Source organism: Vicia villosa, linkage group LG3 (assembly GCF_029867415.1).
Source record: "Vicia villosa cultivar HV-30 ecotype Madison, WI linkage group LG3, Vvil1.0, whole genome shotgun sequence".
Classification (NCBI taxonomy): domain Eukaryota; kingdom Viridiplantae; phylum Streptophyta; class Magnoliopsida; order Fabales; family Fabaceae; genus Vicia; species Vicia villosa.
Genome location: NC_081182.1, coordinates 128,453,360 through 128,472,362, shown reverse-complemented (window position 1 = coordinate 128,472,362; position 19,003 = coordinate 128,453,360). Strand labels below are relative to the sequence as shown.

General features: G+C 35.9%; 2 protein-coding genes across 2 annotated transcripts; both read right to left on the bottom strand.

Annotated features, from left to right (window-relative positions):
- Positions 1-11,238: 11,238 nt before the first annotated feature.
- LOC131658943 (uncharacterized mitochondrial protein AtMg01250-like) lies at positions 11,239-11,655 on the bottom strand. Its single transcript, XM_058928191.1, has one exon. The coding sequence runs from the start codon at positions 11,653-11,655 to the stop codon at positions 11,239-11,241; it is 417 nt and encodes a 138-aa protein (XP_058784174.1).
- A 651-nt stretch (positions 11,656-12,306) lies between these two features.
- On the bottom strand, positions 12,307-13,299 carry LOC131658942 (uncharacterized). Its single transcript, XM_058928189.1, has one exon. The coding sequence runs from the start codon at positions 13,297-13,299 to the stop codon at positions 12,307-12,309; it is 993 nt and encodes a 330-aa protein (XP_058784172.1).
- Between the last annotated feature and the right edge of the window lie 5,704 nt (positions 13,300-19,003).

Here is a 19,003-nt window from a genome sequence, read left to right as displayed (position 1 = left end):
GCTTCGCATAATGATTCCGTTTTCCTCTTCACGGTAAAGCTCACGTACCATTCCTTTTCTTATTCTCCTCTTGTCTGATACTTCTATTTTCCAATGCCTCAAGTTAGGTTTTATAATTTCCAAAACCTACGTGTCATACTACCTCACAACTTCAGTTTGGGCCTAATTACTTCTTACGTACAACACACACTTATTCAGCCCAATTTAATTAAATATAGTATACCTCCTAAATACTCTATGTCTCAAATTCTCGATCTAATTTTAATTACTCGGAAAATTCCCAAAACCCCAAATATCATTCTAATAATATTTCTATTACTAAAAATATTAAAATTCTCGATTAAATATCGATCCTCTATCCCGAACTAATACCGACTAAATCGTCCCAAAACGCAAAAAATTCAATAAATATCCCAAATGACTAAATTAAGCAAATAATCGTTTTTCTGGGCGTTACACTCTAAATCATCTAGAGAGAAAATCAGTAAGAGAGAGGTTGAAGAGATTGTTGTTGTTGAGTTAGGAAATGAAATGTAGAAGTGGAAGGAGGAGCATGATAGGATCTTAGAGGAGGAGAAGGAGAACTGGTTGTGGATGGTGCGGGAGAAGTTATTTGATAACAAAATGGAGAGGTTGTTGCATACGGTGTGGGAGAAGTTCTTGGAGGATGAGAGGGAGAGGTTGTTGCAGAAGGTGCGAGAGAGGATGAATGAGGAGAATGTGTCCGAGAATGTACTCACGATTTTCTAGAGGTAAAAGTTGTATGTTGTTGTTACTATTGTTTGCGTATTTTAATTTTGGATTGTATTTATCTTGTTTTTATGATGCAAAAATTGAGTTTGTTGGGTATATTCAGCCACACAAATTAAAATAAGTTGAAAATTCAAGAAAATGTAGTTGAGAAAGTTACGGTGGTACAAGTGCAATACATAGTTTTGTCAACCAAGGTAGTATTGAACCCCCACCATCAAAAGAAGACGGCCTTAAGAGACTAGAGATGGTGATGGCGAGAATTGAAGGCTCATGATTGGGTATTACATTAAGTCATGATCCAGGGCAGTTATTCGTACTTCCTAAGCTTTTTATATATGATTTTTTAAAGGGAGATGAAGACCTAGACAATTTCATATTACAAATTTTGAGCTCGTAAGTATAGTTTTATGTTGATTTCTATTTATACTCATATGTTCTTGTACTTAAACATACAGATTTAACCTTGCAGGTACATCCATGAGGTATATGCTGAAAGGAAGCTTCTAAACAAGTATTGTAACTTAGGTGATGCGAGAATTGTTATGTGGCCCCGTTTTACCGCGAGTAATGTATTAATTTGTGTTTTTATTTATAAATCAATTTTATCCATATTATTAATGATTCTAAATGTTTATGTAGCCAACATTATAACCTCGACTTTTAAAACAGTGGAGTGTTAAGTGCTAGTTTTTCATGTCACCTTTCGTTAAGTCGCCTGATTAATCGCGGTTAAACGAACTTCGCAATCCACCACTACGCCAAAATTAAGCTGTAGCAGCGCAGCTACTAAAGCGCTTTTAGCAAAAAGCGCTCTCGTAGGGTTCGCTAAAAACAAAATTAATAAAAAAGAGAAAATGATGAAAAAAAGCGCTCTGGTAGGGGGGTATGAGAGCGCTTTTAAAAAGCGTTCTGGTAGGGGGGTGTATGAGAGCGGTTTTGAAAAGCGCTTTGGTAAGGGGGGGGGGGTATGAGAGCGCTTTTGAAAAGCGCTTTGGTAAGGGAGGTTATGAGAGCGCTTTTCAAAGCGCTGCTATAGGGGGGGTTTAATGAGAGCGCTTTTTGCTAAAAAGCGCTGGTATAGACCAGGCTATGAGAGCGCTTTTCAGAAGCGCTTTAGTAGCCTTTATTACTAAAAATTAAAAACAAAAACACGCTTCTCACTAATTACTGTTTCTCACTTTCTCTCTTTCGTTTTCTGTTCTGCAACCGAAAAACCCTCCGTATCATCCTCCATTGCCCTTCCGTCCACCACCATCGGTGCCAGCCACCACCGTCGGCGTCCCTCCGTCAGTCGTTCTCTCCTCCGTCGGCGTCCCTCCGTCACTCGTTTTCTCCACCGCCGGTTAGTTTAGTTTAGTTTATATTTCCATTAGTTTTATAAACTGACTGTGCAAGATAAAGAAAAACAACTAAGGGTTTACATTCTCAAACATGTAATATGATTTATGGGTTTAGTTTTAAGGGTTTTAACTAAGGGTTGCACTGCAATTTGAGAATGAAGCATATTACATGTTTGATTAAATGTCTTTAGAGTGTATTGTCTTTAGAGTGTTTAATTTTCATTGAATATTTTCTTACTTTATGATATTTTCTTACTTGAGATTGTGATTGTGTGAGAGGTGGAGCCATTTTTTGAAGGGCTAGTGTAAATATGAATGAAGAAGAAAATCAAATGATGTTTATATATATATAATGCTATGTATGAATATATATAAGTTGATAATTTCTTTATTGCTTTGGGAATTTCTTGCATAAACTCAAGAGATCTATGAGATTCTTGATGCTAAGAGATTGTTCTTTACTTGAGATTCAAGTGTCAGTCACAAAAAAAATTGGTAACATACTATTGCAAGTTATATAGGTGTCGGTATAAAGTGTCAATTTTCTTTATTGAAATGGAAATTTATAATATATTTTCCTTTTTTGAGTCCTTATTATCTGTAAAGTGAGAGTATCTAATTTGGATGAGCCTTATCATCATGGATGAGAAAAGTCATGTTGTCCACAAATTTGCAAAGATGATGCTTTTCTTGCTTGTGTTATGAAGGTTGAACCCAAACTAATAAAAGTAAAAGAATGTTTCTTAAATGAAAAAAAAAATAAAGAGGGTGGATTGAGAATACAATCTAACTACTTAATGTGTATAAAGTAAAGGATTAAAAATTTCATATGAAATATTTTCTCACTTTTATGATATTTGTATTTAACTGCATCGTGTGTGTGTGTTTAATTTCACAGTTACTTTGAAGTCTCTGGTTTCTACTTGTACAACGCCGATTCAAACCTACCATCTCCCACATCAAGTCTAACTCAGGTTACTATCCCTTTCTTCTTGCTTATAGTTTGTTATTTTCTGCTTATAGTTTATTGTTTATGGTTCTATTTAATATCAATTTAGTGTCTCTCAACCAATTTTTTGGTTTGTGGACTTATATTACCTTGAAATAAGGTAATGTCTTCTTTAAGAATTCGGGTATTCTGATTAGGTATTCTGACTAGGTATTCTATTATGATGATAGCTATTTATTATCTTGACAGAATTCCTTAGTACCTGATAGAGAAACCAAGAAGCATTTGTTTAGCTTAATTAAGACATGGATAAGACATGGATGAATTCAAACCGATTGTCGAAAGAGTATGAGAAAGGGGTATAGGAATTCGTTGAGTTTGCGGTTGCGCACTCCAAAGACCCGCTTCAAATGCCGTGTCCTTGCTTGGGTTGCTGTTATGGGGGTAAGTTTGACGGGAATAAGTTGGCATCCCATTTACTACGGTTTGGAATTGATAGAAGTTATACATGTTGGACAATGCATGGTGAGAAAAGTAACGGGAATGCTGAGTCGAGTTGTAATAGGAAGTATGCTTCAAACGACGATTGCACAGACACATACGATTGCGATCGAGTCGAAGAGATTGCAGAAGCGCTTGAAGAAGATCTTGCGGATTGTCCCAAAATGTTTGAGAGGTTGGTAAGCGATGCAGAGAAACCGTTGTATGATGGTTGTTCAAAATTCACAAGATTGTCTGCGGTGTTAAAGTTGTACAACTTAAAGGCGGACAATGGATGGTCGGATAAAAGTTTCACAGAGTTATTAGCCCTTATGAAAGATATGCTACCAGAGGATAATGTTCTTCCCAATCGAACGTATGAAGCCAAAAAGATGTTGTCATCTATTGGCATGAGCTATGATAAGATACATGCATGTCCAAACGATTGCGTTTTGTTTCGAAGCGAGTATGCAGCGTTGAATGAGTGTCCTAAATGTGGTGCCCCTCGATATAAGAAAAAGTTGTCTCCTGCTAAAGTTTTATGGTATTTTCCTATAATTCCGAGATTTAGACGCATGTATCGTAGTGAGACCGATTCAAGACACTTGACTTGGCATGCAGATGAAAGAATTATTGATGGAAAGTTGCGACATCCGGCAGACTCACCACAATGGATGAAAGAAGCAAGAAACCTTCGGTTGTCATTGTCTACTGATGGAATGAACCCGCATGGTATTCAAAGTATCTCGCATAGCACATGGCCTGTGATTCTTATGATCTATAACCTACCTCTGTGGCTATGTATGAAGCGTAAGTACATGATGTTATCTATGCTAATTTCTGGGCCTAAACAACCAGGGAATGACATAGACGTATACTTGGCACCGTTAATCGATGATTTAAAGTTTTTGTGGGACAACGGTGTGGAGGTTTACGATGGGTATAGGAAGGAAAGTTTCAACTTGAGGGCGATGTTGTTTGGAACAATTAATGATTTTCCAGCATACGGAAATCTATCCGGGTACAGCAATAAAGGTCAAAAGGCGTGTCCCGTTTGTGAAGATGAAACTGATACGACACGATTGGAGCTTTGTCAGAAGAATGTCTTTCTCGGCCATCGTAGATTCTTAAATTCTAATCATCACTACCGTGGGTGGAGAAAAGCATTCAATGGAAAGGCCGAACATGGTACAGCCCCGCCTTTTTTGTCAGGTGATCAAATTTTTGAAAAGGTGAAAGATGTGAGCACTCAGTTTGGCAAGCCTTTTGCACATTCACTTGTCAAGGGTGGGTGGAAGAAGAAGTCCATTTTTTTTGAACTTCCATATTGGAAGTCGTTGTACGTAAGACATTTCCTGGATGTTATGCATATTGAAAAAAATGTATTTGACAGCGTCATAGGTACGTTACTCAATATACAAGGAAAGTCTAAGGATGGCCTTAACATAAGGAAGGACATGGTAAACATGGGAATGAGAACTGAATTGGGACCCGTGACGAAAGGAAGACGAACATATCTGCCACCTGCTGTTTACACTCTATCTAGAAAGGAGAAGAAAACATTGTGTAAGTTCCTCAGTGAAGTTAAAGTTCCAGAAGGCTACTCTTCAGATATTAGAAGACTTGTGTCCATGAAAGACCTCAAGTTAAAGAGTTTGAAGACGCATGATTGTCATGTTATAATGGAACATTTTTTACCAATAGGTATACGTTCTATTCTGCCAGAAAAAGTAAAAAGCGCAATAACTAAGCTGTGTTTCTTCTTCAGGTCAATTTGCAATAAGGTGGTCGATCCCGCGATCTTACCAACATTGCAAAAAGAGATAGTTGTTACTTTATGTGATCTTGAAATGTATTTTCCTCCCTCGTTTTTTGACATAATGGGTTATCTAGTCGTTCATCTTGTGAAAGAGACACAATTGTACGAACCAGCTTATATGAGATGGATGTACCCTGCTGAACGTTATATGAAAATATTAAAAGGGTACGTGAAAAACAGAAGTCGACCGGAGGGTTGTATTTCCGAACGATACGTTGTTGAAGAAGCGGTTGAGTTTTGTACTGAATATCTGTCAAATGTTCAATCAATTGGACTCCCCAAATCTCATATTGTTTTACCGTACCACCCACTGGTCCTCCGAAGCAAGCGGCAAAAAAAGGCGGTGCTTTTGTGCCTCGATACCGGTCGACGCTCGCAACAATGGTTGATATGTCCGATTTGAAAGATGGTGCTTTACGTGAAATCGATATGGATGAAAGTGTCTTCGGTATTGAATTCAAGTCACTTATTACAATTGATGACTTGGAGGAGATTTTTAGGCATGATCAACTAGGCGTCAGTAACATGCACTCATACATCCGGTAATATTCACTCATCCGATATATTATTTAATTAGTCCCACAATATAATTTATTTACACATTTCAATGAAAATAATCTAATGTTTATTATGTTTTTATTTAAGGTTGTTGTATGACAGAGTGTTGCGCGGGAATCCATTGTCTAACAGATTCCGTTTCGTGTCTTCCGCCCATTGCAGCGGAATGGCAATTGCTTCGGAACCGGACAGTTAGACAGCGCTTAGTCGATAGATTCATGTCCACCGGCAATACAGAAAGTCTGCATCTTTGGGCGTATAATACCCGACCAGTAGGGTTAGTTTCTCATTCTTTGTTCATCTAATCTCTGTTTCTTTTGTGTATAGCAAAATTTTCATATAACCTATTGTTTTAATTTATAGAGCACACTGGTTGCTGCTTGCTATCAACCCTATAAGGGAAGTCGTGTATTATCTGAATTCGGTAAATGGTGAATGGACCAATTATCCGGCTATGAAGGACATCGTTGATTTGTAAGTGGGATCGTTCTAAATATATATTCGTGTATATTTATATATTTACTTATTTGTGGGATTGATCTAAACATATGCTTTTATATATGAGTAATGCTATTCATACACCACTTTCTACACCAAATACTTACACCCAACACTATTCACCGTATTTATATGGTGAATAGTGTTTTTTAAATAAAAATATATATTTTATGAACAGTAAAATATTATTATAATAATAAATAATTTTTTATTTTTTTAAATTTGTGTCATTAACCAACTTTATAACTTTATTAACCAACAATTTACATTGCATTAACCAAATTTGGTGACTACTGTAAAGTACTGTTCATGGGTGTGAGAATAACATTATTCAAATTTGGTTAATGCAGTGTAAAAATTTGGTTAATACAATAATGAAGTTGGTTAATGCAACATCCAGGTATTAAAAATAATTTTTAGCAGTCACCAAACTTGGTTAATACAGTGTAAAAACTTGGTTAATACAGTAATGAAGTTGGTTAATGCAAAATCCAGGTATTAAAAATAATTTTTAGCAGTCATCAAACTTGGTTAATACAGTGTAAAAATTTGGTTAATGCAATATTGAACTTGGTTAATGCACATTTGTACATGAACAGTGTCGTCCGTAATTTTAAAAATAAAAAATATTTTTTATAAATATTATTATTTTATTTTAAAAACACTGTTCACCGTATAAATACGGTGAACAGTGTTTGGTGTAAGTATTGGGTGTAGGAATTGGGTGTAAGAGTAGCATTACTCTTTATATATTTGTTAATTAGATCAATACAAGTGTTCCGAAGTCAACGGGACGCACAGGTATCCCGAACTAAATCTAACAACATTACTTGGATCCAAGTGCAGGTACATTATTTTTCACAATTTTGCTTATAATATATTTATGCTACTTGATAAAACAAGACAACTATAGAATCTTATTTGTTTTTCTATGTAGTGTCCGCAACAGCGAAACAGTTACGATTGCGGATACTTTGTATTGAGGTTTATGAAAGAAATCCTTCAGGCAAATCAATTAGAGATTCCGCTCACAGTATGAATTTATAACTTAAGATAATTTCATATAATTTATTACATTTAACTAAATATATCATTCATATTATGTTTTTGTTTTGTAGTACCTTGACGAATTCCGTGCTGCTGGTTACCCGAGACTTAAGTTGGAAGAAATAAAAGAGGATTTGTGTCAATTTTATATTAAGCAATTTTTCATGTAGGATTTGTGTCGATTTGAACTATAATATTATCGATGTAATGATGTATATATATAATTTTGGATATTATAATGGTATTATATTAGTATATATATTGTCTTACTAATGGCTGAAATAATATCGTCGAAAATAAATTACAGGTCGAAAATATTACAGGTTGAAAACATATTACAGGTCGAAAATATTACAGGTCGACTAGGAGGATTAAATTACAGGCTGCACATTAAAATACCTCATTTAGCAACGACAGCGCTTTTAAAAAGCGCACTTAAAGGTCCACCTACTAAAGCGCTTCTTAGTAAAAGCGCTGCCAAAGATTAATAAAAAAGCATAAAAAATAAAAAAAAACGCAACATACGAAAGCGCTTTTGGAAAAGCACTCTTATAGGGGGGGCTATCAGAGCGTTTTTTCCAGAAAAAGCGCTCTCATAGGGGGGCTATCAGAGCGCTTTGCTGGAAAAAGCGCTCTTAAAAGGGGGTCTACAAGAGCGCTTTTTCCAGGAAAGCGCTCTTATAGGGGGGCCTACCAGAGCGCTTTTTCCAGAAAAGCGCTCTTATAGGCGGGGCCTACCAGAGCGCTTTCTGGAGCGCTTTTGTTACCTACGTCAGCGCTGCCTTTCACAGCGCTTTTAAAGCCCATAAAAAGCGCTTTTAAAGCCCTTCCGTGTTGTAGTGCACGTTACAAGTTTTATTTATAGTAGAGAATATTTGAAATACATTCCATTAATAAATTTTTAAAATATTTTATTACTAGATTTTAGCTTTTGTGTTGTACTCTTTTATGTCATGAAATATTTGAAATATTAAGAACAATTGCTTCTTTTTTTTAATCTAAAATGCTTACATTACTAAATTCGTCTTAGTAATTACTTGAGGGTCTCATATAACTTATATGATATAAAGAAATAAAAGCTAATGCAGTGTGCTTTCCATTCAACTTTTAATTTATTTTCTTACAACATTATTTATATTTTGTATTTTACTCTTTGAAACACTTGATCTTTTTAGTAAAATTAATTATAATTTTTTTTTATCGAAAATGCTTACAAAATGTGCTAGAGGATCAAAGAAAACACATAGATATACCGAAGGTTTTTTTTAAATATTATTTAAATTTTAAGAATAAAATTTTTCAATTATATAAAGGACACTACTGTGTAATTGATGTTAGGAGAGTTCAAATTTTAAAAGAAATAAATTGATAATAATATTTCTAAAATACAAAGAAGAAATATGGTTGAAATTGTGAAGTTTGTTTATATGATGATTATCTTTATTTCTATATTTCTGATGCCATCTTACAATGGAAGTAATATATTTTTTATATTTACAAATTTTCTTTCTTATTTTGTACACAATGAATTAGCAAATATTATCTAAATTTTTATTCTCATTTTTAAATACAGGAGTTGCTGTATGTAAAAGAGATGAGGATTGTCCAACATATGGTTGCTTCCCACCAAAGATAACGAAGTGTGAAAATAAAAGATGTAGATGTACTTTCATGATCTTTTCCCATTAATTACGTTCCTAAATGTTTCCCATCAAAGATAAGAGTATACAACGGATCTTCCAAGAATATTTTAGACAAAAATATTCATTTTGGTCTCTTAATTTTAACTCTGGGTTTAGATTGTTCCTTTAATTTTTTTTGTTACGTTGGTTCCTTAACTTCTAAAATGATTTATTTTAGTCTTTTTATCTAATTAACAACAGAAACACTTTGAAAATGGTCGCTAAATTCGTCGCTAATTAGAGAAAAAGAACTAAAATAAAATATTTTAAAAGTTAAGAGATCAACATGACATGAAAAAAAAATTAATGGACCAATCTAAATCATGAATATAGTTTTTTTTTTTTTTAAAAGGCAATATATTAGAAAATTGCACTAGGGGTGCAACCCTTACAGGTACAAACTAAACAGAACTGACACCTACTAAGGGCACTTTGTACCAATCATAGAAACAAAAATTGGTCAAAGAAAGACTTAAGGACACCCATCTCCAAGAGAAAAAAAGGATACTGTTAAAAACCCATTCAAAACTATACAAGTTGTTCTCAAAAACCATGGAATTTCTCATGTTCCATAGGCTCCATATAGTTGAAGTTCACACAATGTTGATCTTCTCCTTAATGATTTCTGACTTCACTTTCTCCTGAATTGCACTAAAAGACCTGAAATCAGCAAGTGATAAAAATTGATCAGCCCCCAACCAAACAAAAATCCTTTCCCATATGTGATTAGCCACTGAACAGTCGAAGAATAAATGAATCAAATTTTCCGCTTGAGATTCACAAAACGGACAATTCGCTGAAGCAATGTTAGGCACATTCCTGCGCAGCAACTGATCTCTTAACGGTAGCCAAGAATCTCCAAGAAAAAACCTGTATTTTTAACGGAATTTTAAGGGCCCAAATAGTTTTCATCTAGCTGATCGTGTCCGATTGCCAAGCAAAATCTTTGGCTTCCTCCATTACCAGCCGAACAGAAGATACACTGAATAGGCCAGATGGGTTTAGGATCCAAACAAAAGAATCCATGTCCTCTACTGCCAGAGAAAACGTCTGCAACATGGAATGGAGAGTTCTCCATTGAGCACGAGCAGAAGCGCTGGCAGCATCAAAAACATGCCGCTGCCGACCCTGAGCCAAAACAGAATTTCCACCTGTAGCCGAACCAGAATTCCCACCTGTAACCGAACCAGAATTCCCACCTATCACCCTGTCAGCATGCCAACTATGCATGTCACCTTGCTCGTGGACAATCTCTCCAACAGACGATAGTTTTTTGGTTGAAAGATCATACAAATCGGGAAAAGAGGAACGAATTGTTTGATTCCCCAACCAAATACTATCCCAAAAAAGAATATTATTGCCGTTTCCAACTCCGCATTTGACAAAACTAGAGAATCTTTCCTCCAAGCCTCCTCTGTTAATCTTATTGGACATAACGTCTCTCCACCAAATAGAGTCCGCTTTACTATTGAAGTCACCGTTGTTAGCCAGCACCTTAAGTTTTGGATTGGAATATCTCAAATCTAAGAAACTCCTCCATATAGCATCTTTATCCGCAAGGATTCGCCACTTCCACTTAAAGAGAAGAGCCTTGTTCATTTCTCTCACATCCCTAATCCCCAAACCACCTTTTTCCTTGGGTTTGCAAACAATATCCCACTTAACCCAATGAATACTCCTTTTATTTGCGTTTCCACTCCACAAGAAATTGCTTTGAAGCTCTCTTATCTCTTGTATGACTTTCTTAGGGGCTTTAAAAAAAGAGAAAGTGAAAGTGGGGATAGCGTTGATGACCGAGTTAATAAGTGTCAACCTTCCCCCTATAGAGATGTTTCTCCCGTTCCATGAAGAAAGCTGATTCTTGATATATAAAAGGAGATCCTTCCAAGTCTTCCTACTTCTAGGATTAGCTCCGACCCAAATACCTAAGAACTTAAAAGGAATGGACCCTTTTTTACAATCAAGGAACGAAGTAGCCGTATGCATCAACCAATCACTCACATTGACCCCTAACATATTGCTTTTGTTGAAATTGATTTTTAAACCCGAGACGAGTTCAAAACCTCTTAAGATCACTTTCAAACTCCAAAGATTATCGCAACTGGGCTCCCCTTAAATCACGGTGTCGTCCGCAAATTGAAGGATATCCACGCTATCCTTATCACTATAGCAAAAAGGCTTGAAATCCCCTACCTCCACCGATTTTTTGACAATAGATGTCAACCCTTCCATTACAAGCACGAAGAGAAAAGGAGAGAGCGGGTCTCCTTGGCGAAGGCCTCTTTGAACCGTAAACTCTTTGGTTGCACTCCCGTTGACCAATATGGACATGTGGCTAGAGAACACGCAAGCTTCCATCCAAGACATCCACTTCCTGCCAAACCCCATGAGCTTCATTTGGTGCCTTAGATAATTCCAAGATACCGAATCGTAGGCTTTCTCGAAATCTACCTTAAGCAAAAGACAACTTCTCTTCTTCCTTTTAGACCAATCAATAATCTCATTCACCAAAAGGACTCCATCCATCATGTTTCTATTAGGAACAAACGCGGTTTGATTCGAAGAAATCAAATTACTAATCACTTTTTTGATTCTAGTGGCCAAAAGTTTTGCCAATATCTTATAAATACTCCCCACCAAACATATAGGCCGTTATTCCTTCAAATTTTGAGGATTCTTGCATTTCGGGATCAAGGATAAAAAGGAAGAAGTGACGGCTTTCACAAGCTTCCCTTTAGCATGAAAATCCTTGCAAAGATCCACTAAATCTCCTTTGAGAAGATTCCAAAATCTCTTGAAAAAGTCGAGGGAAAAACCGTCCGGGCCCGGGCTTTTGTTACCTTCGCAAGACCATATAGCCTCTTTTATTTCATCTTCCAAAAACGGGCTTTCCAATGACAGAAATTCTGCCGGTTGTAACACCTTAGAGCAAGGACTGTTATGCACCGGCCTGCTGTGAGCTTCTTCCTTGAAGAACTCTCTAAAGTGGGCATGAGTGTAATCCTTGACCTCTATCACCTCCTCTACCCTCCCGTAGTTAGTGACTAACGAGCATAAAGCATTTCTCCTCCTTCTCTCCTTAATGGAGTTATGGAATTATCGAGTGTTTCCGTCTCCTTCGGATAACCACAGTTGCCGTGATTTGATACGAAGAAGACTCTCCTTTTTAAAGAGATTCGATCAAAAACTCGCCACCGCCTTGGATCTCTCCTTAACAATCTCTTCCGGAACATCACCTGCAAAATGAACAAACAAGTTATCGATAAAATTCAACTCCTCCCCCGCCTTTTCTATGTTAAGATCCAGCCATCCGTACACCTCCTTGTTCCACCACGAAAGTCTCTTCTTCAATAGTTTGAGCTTTTCCACCAAACAAAAATCGCCTCTCCCATTAATACTAAAGCTTTCCCATTCCCTCGTAACAAACGGAATGAAATCTTCATTGTTAAACCAAGAGTTGTTGAACTTGAATGGTTTAGGACCCCAATTTTGTTTATTATCTTTTAACCAAATCGAAGCATGATCGGATATGTCTCTATCTCCTATAAATTGGCCTTCTACCTCCCAATCTTCAATATAGTCTTCCGATGAGAGAAATCTATCAAGCGGGCTCATTGCCTTACCATTACTATTGAACCAAGTGAATTTACCTCCTATAGTCAGAACATCCACCAACTCCATCCCTTCAATAAAGCCGTTGAACTCCGAAATCTCTTTTCTACAACTCCTTCCCAGTTTTCCTACCCTTTCCTCTAGAGAGAGGATTGAGTTGAAATCCCCTCCTATACACCAAGACCCTTTAACGTTTTTAGACTTGAAGTCCAACAAACAATTCCAAGTTTCCACCCTCCGTCTACTATCACAAGAAGCGTAAACGTTAACGAAATATATCACCTTGCCATTCTTTTCCACACAAAGCCCGAGGAAGCCTTGTCTTTTAAAACTGAAAATCAGATTGAAAAGATTCTTCTTCCACATAGTTATTAATCCTCCCGAAGCCCCATTCGCCTCCGCAAAAGACCACTCCACAAATTTGTCGCCCCATAAGTCTCTAACAGTTCCACTGTCCACCTCCCTCAATTTAGACTCCTGAATAAAACAAATATCAACCTGCCCTTTCTTGTTATGGAACCCAACTCTCTTTCTTTTTACCCTATTACCACCTCCTCTCATGTTAAGGGATAACACAATCATTTGACACCCAGATTATTTTTCTCCTTAGAATTACTCCCCTCTTTTTTCTCACCCTGCTCAAGTTCCCCCAGCTTAACAATCGGATCAAAATCAGAAGATAAATTAGATATCCCCAATCTCGACATTGAATTCCATAATCCTGTAGATGCTTTACTCTTAACCCCACTTACTATTCTGGAGTTGCAATTACGGATATCGGAATGGTTCAAGGATTCACAAGAAAGGGGCAGTCCACCTTATAGATAATTATTTTTTTTTTAATAGAATAGAACCTGGAGTAGATGCTCGACACTGCTCCATCCGAGTTGGAGCACAGTTCTCCTCAGGATAAACGAAATCCTCCACCACCGACCCAAGCTGCAAAACCTCTCTCATCTTCTTCCGCACTTTCCTAGTGTTCTTCAATTTTTCGTTCATCTCCAGGATCCCTTCTCTCGCGAGATTCTCTTGAGCAGCTGAAGAATAAAGTTCCTTTCTATGGTTACGGCCCATCGGAGGACCCAGAGTTGGAGAGTCCAAAACATTGAGAAGGTCCACTCTTTGGTTTGGGGCACAACTAGGAATTCCTTGTTTCTCTGGGCCTCTTCCCTCATCTTCAATTGGGATTTTTGAAAAAAGCACACTTTGTTGTTTGAAGGCCCGTTAGAAAGGATAGGTGAGAATTCCACCTCAGTAGGAACAAAAACAAATAAACTTGTGGGTCCCTCCATGTTCAGACATGCCACCTGTTCCTCTCTTTTCTCACTGTTCTCAAAAATAACCTTATTAATGCTACCCTCTACCCTACTCAATGAAAAGGAGGATATACTGTCTTTTGTGATAGGATAACGTGGACTCGCTGGGCAAAACGAAGTGTTGGCGTTAATATCTGTTCCAATATCCTGATCCTCTGAGCCCACACCAGCAGCCCCAGCAATCTTACCTTTTTGTGACTCCTCTGGTGGAATAAAAATCTGCTTTTGAGAATCAGATTTGACTTTTCTAGAGAAAAAGTCTGCGCCCGTGCCTAGATCGTCCCCCAACGTCTCCAAGCCTTCCTGTCCCCCTGACCCCAACACCGACGAAGAGGAACTATCGGAGTAAGCAGATGACTCCGAACTGGGATTATCCGAATCCTCCAAGTGCACCTGAGTTTCTTCTAAGAGCATAATATTGATCCACGAACCGTCTAAACAAACGGAGACCTTGTTCCTGATCAACTCAACAGAGTGAGTGAAAACCATAACCTTCAGAACGTCCAGCCTAACTGGCTTAGCTTTGACGCAATCGAGATTCGCAACACTTCCCAATTCCGCAAACAGAGACTCTAGGAAGTTTTTGTTTCTCACATGACTTGGAATCCCATAGCACGATATCCACGCAGCCCTAAAACACTCCACATCCGTTGGCTGCCAGTTTTTAACCTCTTTGAACCACAGGTCTTTCCAACCCCCATCATCAATCAGCAAAGCTTCAAGGTCCCCCTCCACCAACTCCTCTAACAAACAAATGTTGGGTCCAAGCGGGATAGCCTTAACCGAGAAAAAACCTTCCTCCAATAAACTCTGATTCACACTGAAAGCAAGACCTGGGGTGTGAACTATCCCAACTTTCATATTGCAACGCCTCTTCTTTTCCTCTTCACTTGTAGAATAACAGAAAGATTTGCTGAACTCCGACTTCTCCACCAGAACGCGACCCGCGGAACCCTTCAAGACCTCCGTGAAACTTTTACACGGCCTAGAGTTATGGATCTTACTACCTGCTACAAGATTTGGTGCAGAGAACGTCTTCTTACCTTGATCTGGCGTGATTGTTCTATTCACGACAAGCTCCTTTCTTTTGATTTTAGAGATATTGGCCTTCAGCTTTCTCCCTTCCAACCATACGTTGTCTAGCTTAACCTCCAACAACCTGGGTTCTACCACATCAAGAAACCTCACAAAGCCGAACCTCGATCCCCTCCAATCCTTCTTAGGTGGAATGACGATTTCTTCCACCAAACCAAAATCCTTGAATTCAAAGAACAAATCTTTCGCACTCCACTTCTCTTCAAAGTCAGAAATGAAGAAGGTTGTTGATACCTCATCTGCACCTTCATTAACATTCCTCCAAATATCCCATCTCACTTTGTTGGAATCCCTACCTTTGTTCCTGATTATCTTAGACCACCCTCCTCCAATACGTTGGCTAGCTTGTACCATGTTGTCAAAACACAAGAACGCAAGAAAACAAGCCCTAGCAAAACTGAGCCCTAGCACACTTTCTCTCTCTACCTTTCTCTCTCCTAATTTTTAGTATTTCTTGCTCCCATAATAATAATAAGATGCAAAGGAAGCAAAATAAATATTTTACCAATATTTTACGAATTGGGATATTGTTTTTGTTGTCTTCTCATAATCTTCCCGCCTTAGTTAAGTGTTTCTAGAGAATCTCATTAAGTTACTAAAATTCTTAAGAAACATGATAATAATATGAGAATCTAATCCTACTAAGGCAGCCTTACCATTGTTAATATATTCTACTTTTTTATTTATTTTTAAATTTACTCTAAGATCGTCTTAGTTAGAAGGCCTTACTGATTATATTTCTTAGGAACGCTATATAGAAATTTCAAGTTACTGATTCCTAGTTATTTCTTTCAGGTTCTGTTGGAATTTTTCTCTTTGTTTGATTTTGTGTTTGTGCTTTTATTTTTGTGTCATTATGTTGTGTTTTCCTTCAACTTAATTTATGTTGTTTTTTCATGGTGTTGTAGTTTTTCTATCTTTCGCGCTTGGTATTGCTACCTCTTGTAGCTCTCACTTGTTTGTATTATTTCTTTGAATGTTATTATTGATTATCATCTATACTATATATAAAGAGGATACAAGAAAATGGATTAGCCTATTTTACTTCCATATTTATCCTTTAACTACTATTAAAATCTCAAATAAATTATTTGAAAAAATCAACCATACACATCCTAAATGATAAACTGTATTATATAACTTCTCAACGCTACTACAATTGCCACAACTACTTTTCCTATTTTATAATGTATTGCATATTAATATTCTCTCTCTCACTTTGGCTAATCATTCGTATTTCCGTCCTCAATGGTTTTTTTTTTTTTATAAATTAACACTTCATATAGTTTAACATAGAATTCCCTTTTGATAGAAAAAAGAAACATATACCAATGAATTTATTATTTCACTGAAATTTATTTTCAAAAGAAATAAACATGTCCTAGAGCATTCATTATTCTTTTGAAAATGAAATAAAAAGGAAAAAATACCAGAGAACATTTGACGACATCCATAAGCGCAGTGTTTGTTTCTTCTTGATCATAAGAGCAATAGAAAATCTGTAAAATTAACAAATGAACTCTATTGACAATTAATTCTCAATTTTAGTTGAACAATTAATTCTCAATTTTTTTTTAAATTTGTGTTTATGGATGTGTTTGTATATTCAACAAGTTGTACATCGGAACACAATAAAAAATTACTCTACATAACTATGAAGCACTTAAGAAGAAGAAAATCCGCCTCATGTATATATGCACTTATGTGGTAAAAACACAATAGGATATTTATTCAAAACTATTGTTTGTTATACCTTTATTTATTTTTGTTGATTTTTAATAACTCTCTCTTTTTCCAATTCTCTGTTCGATTTCTTCTTTAAATTTACCTTTGCTTTATTGTTTGCTATTTTATTTTTTATTTTTGCAAACAATAACACTATTTTGTTACAAATAATAAGAGTATGGTATATATTAATTATGTTTGATGCCTTACACAATTTATTGGACATATGCGTCTTAATGCATTAATTTGGTAAGTTTCAAAGTCAATAACATAATTCAATAAAAAAGTGACAATGGGGCAAAGAAGATGATGCACAAAAAAATCAGAGAAGGAGCGGGGAGAAAATCGAGTGAGAAAAATTGAAATCCAAGACTAGAGCATGTATCCTAATGGTGACACAGAATACAGATACACTATTTCTTATTATTTTAATTTTTAATTTAATTCATGCAATGTTCTTTTCTATTTTTAATACATGTGCTTATTATCTATAAACTGATTTGTAACCGACTCTCTAATTTTTTTTATGTAGAATTAATTGACTGGTCAATTTAATGCTCCTTATATTCTTTTATGGAGGTTAAATTAAATATTCAATACATAAGATATTTACTTTTTATTTGTTTAGAAATCAATAAAAACTTATTTATCAACCTATTAATGATATATGTACATATTATTTTCATGATTGAATTTTATTTATTTAAAAATATTTTCTAATTTAAAGTTTTCTCATATTATTCAAAAATTTACTATATATTTGAAGTCGAATCACATTTTTCGCCACCTAAATAATTTAATTAAAACTAAAATTATTTATATTTTTCACCCTCGACCTATTTAGAACAATGATGTATATCGCAAAATTTATTGCATAAATAATGTAAATTAAAATCAAAATTAAATTAAAAAATACATGATTATATTATGACGCGTGTGTATTATAAAAGCTGACAACCATGCCCGTTTGGAACATACATTTATCTTCTTGATTTAAATTTTACTAATTGTGTCTAAATATTATTTTTAAAATAACATATAATAAAAACCTCGTAAAAAAATATATACACATTTATTTTTCTCTGTTGTGCGCATTAAAAAAACTGAACAACGAGCAAGGATGGAGAGAAAGAGAGAATATTTTTATTAGGAAATGGTAGGGAGAAAGAGAGAATGAGGGAGAATATTTTTAATAGAGAGAAAATATTTTTCGTAGAGAGAGAGGGTATTTTTTGTAGGAATGAGGAGAGAGATAGAGAGAATATTTTTCATAGAGGGAGTGTATTTTTTGAAGGAATGTGAGAGAGAGAGAGTATTTTTAGTATAGAGCAAGGGGTAGTATTTTTAGTATAAAAGGGTTGGAGAGCAGAGAGAGAATATTTTATTAGAATGAGAGAGAGGATATGGGGGAGAGAGAGAGAGAGAGAGAGATAACTATTTATATTTTTTTGGATAGGTGTGTTAAAAGGGCGAACAAATGACCACGAAAGTACATATCACAAAATTTACACAAAAAATACCCTTTTTATATTTTAACGTGGAAGAGAATTTCTTAAAAAAAAAAGCGAGAGAGAGAGAGAGGTGAGAAGGAGATGGAGAGGCAGAGTGAGAGTGGGGGATAGAGTAAGAGAGAGAGAGAGAGAGAGAGAGAGAGAGAGAGAGAGAGAGAGAGAGAGTAGAAGTTAACATATGTTGAAAGTGAACATTATCATCTCATTTTTACTTTTAATAACTTTGTTAAAAAAATATTATTTTTAAAGGAACATTGCGAAAATATAATAAAATACATATACACATTTGTAAAAAAAACTGAACAAAGAGCAGGGATGGAGAGAAAGAGAGAGAATGTTTTTATTAGGAAAGAGTAGGGAGAAAGAGAGAAGGAGGGAGGATATTTTTAGTAGAGAGAGGTTATCTTTTGTAGGAATGAGGAGAGAGATAGAGACAATATATTTCATAGAGGGAGTGTATTTTTTGAAGGAATATGAGAGAGAGAGTATTTTTAGTACAGAGCGAGAGGTAGTATTTTTAGTATAAAAGGGGTGGAGAGCAAAGAGAGAATATTTTATTAGAATGAGAGAGAGAGGATATGGGAGAGAGAGAGAGAGAGAGAGATAAATATTTATAAT

Excerpts from the sequence above, each read along its gene's own strand:
- LOC131658943 (XM_058928191.1), bottom strand. The coding sequence starts at position 11,655 with ATGATGGATGGAGTCCTTTTGGTGAATGAGATTATTGATTGGTCTAAA.
- LOC131658942 (XM_058928189.1), bottom strand. The coding sequence starts at position 13,299 with ATGAGAGGAGGTGGTAATAGGGTAAAAAGAAAGAGAGTTGGGTTCCAT.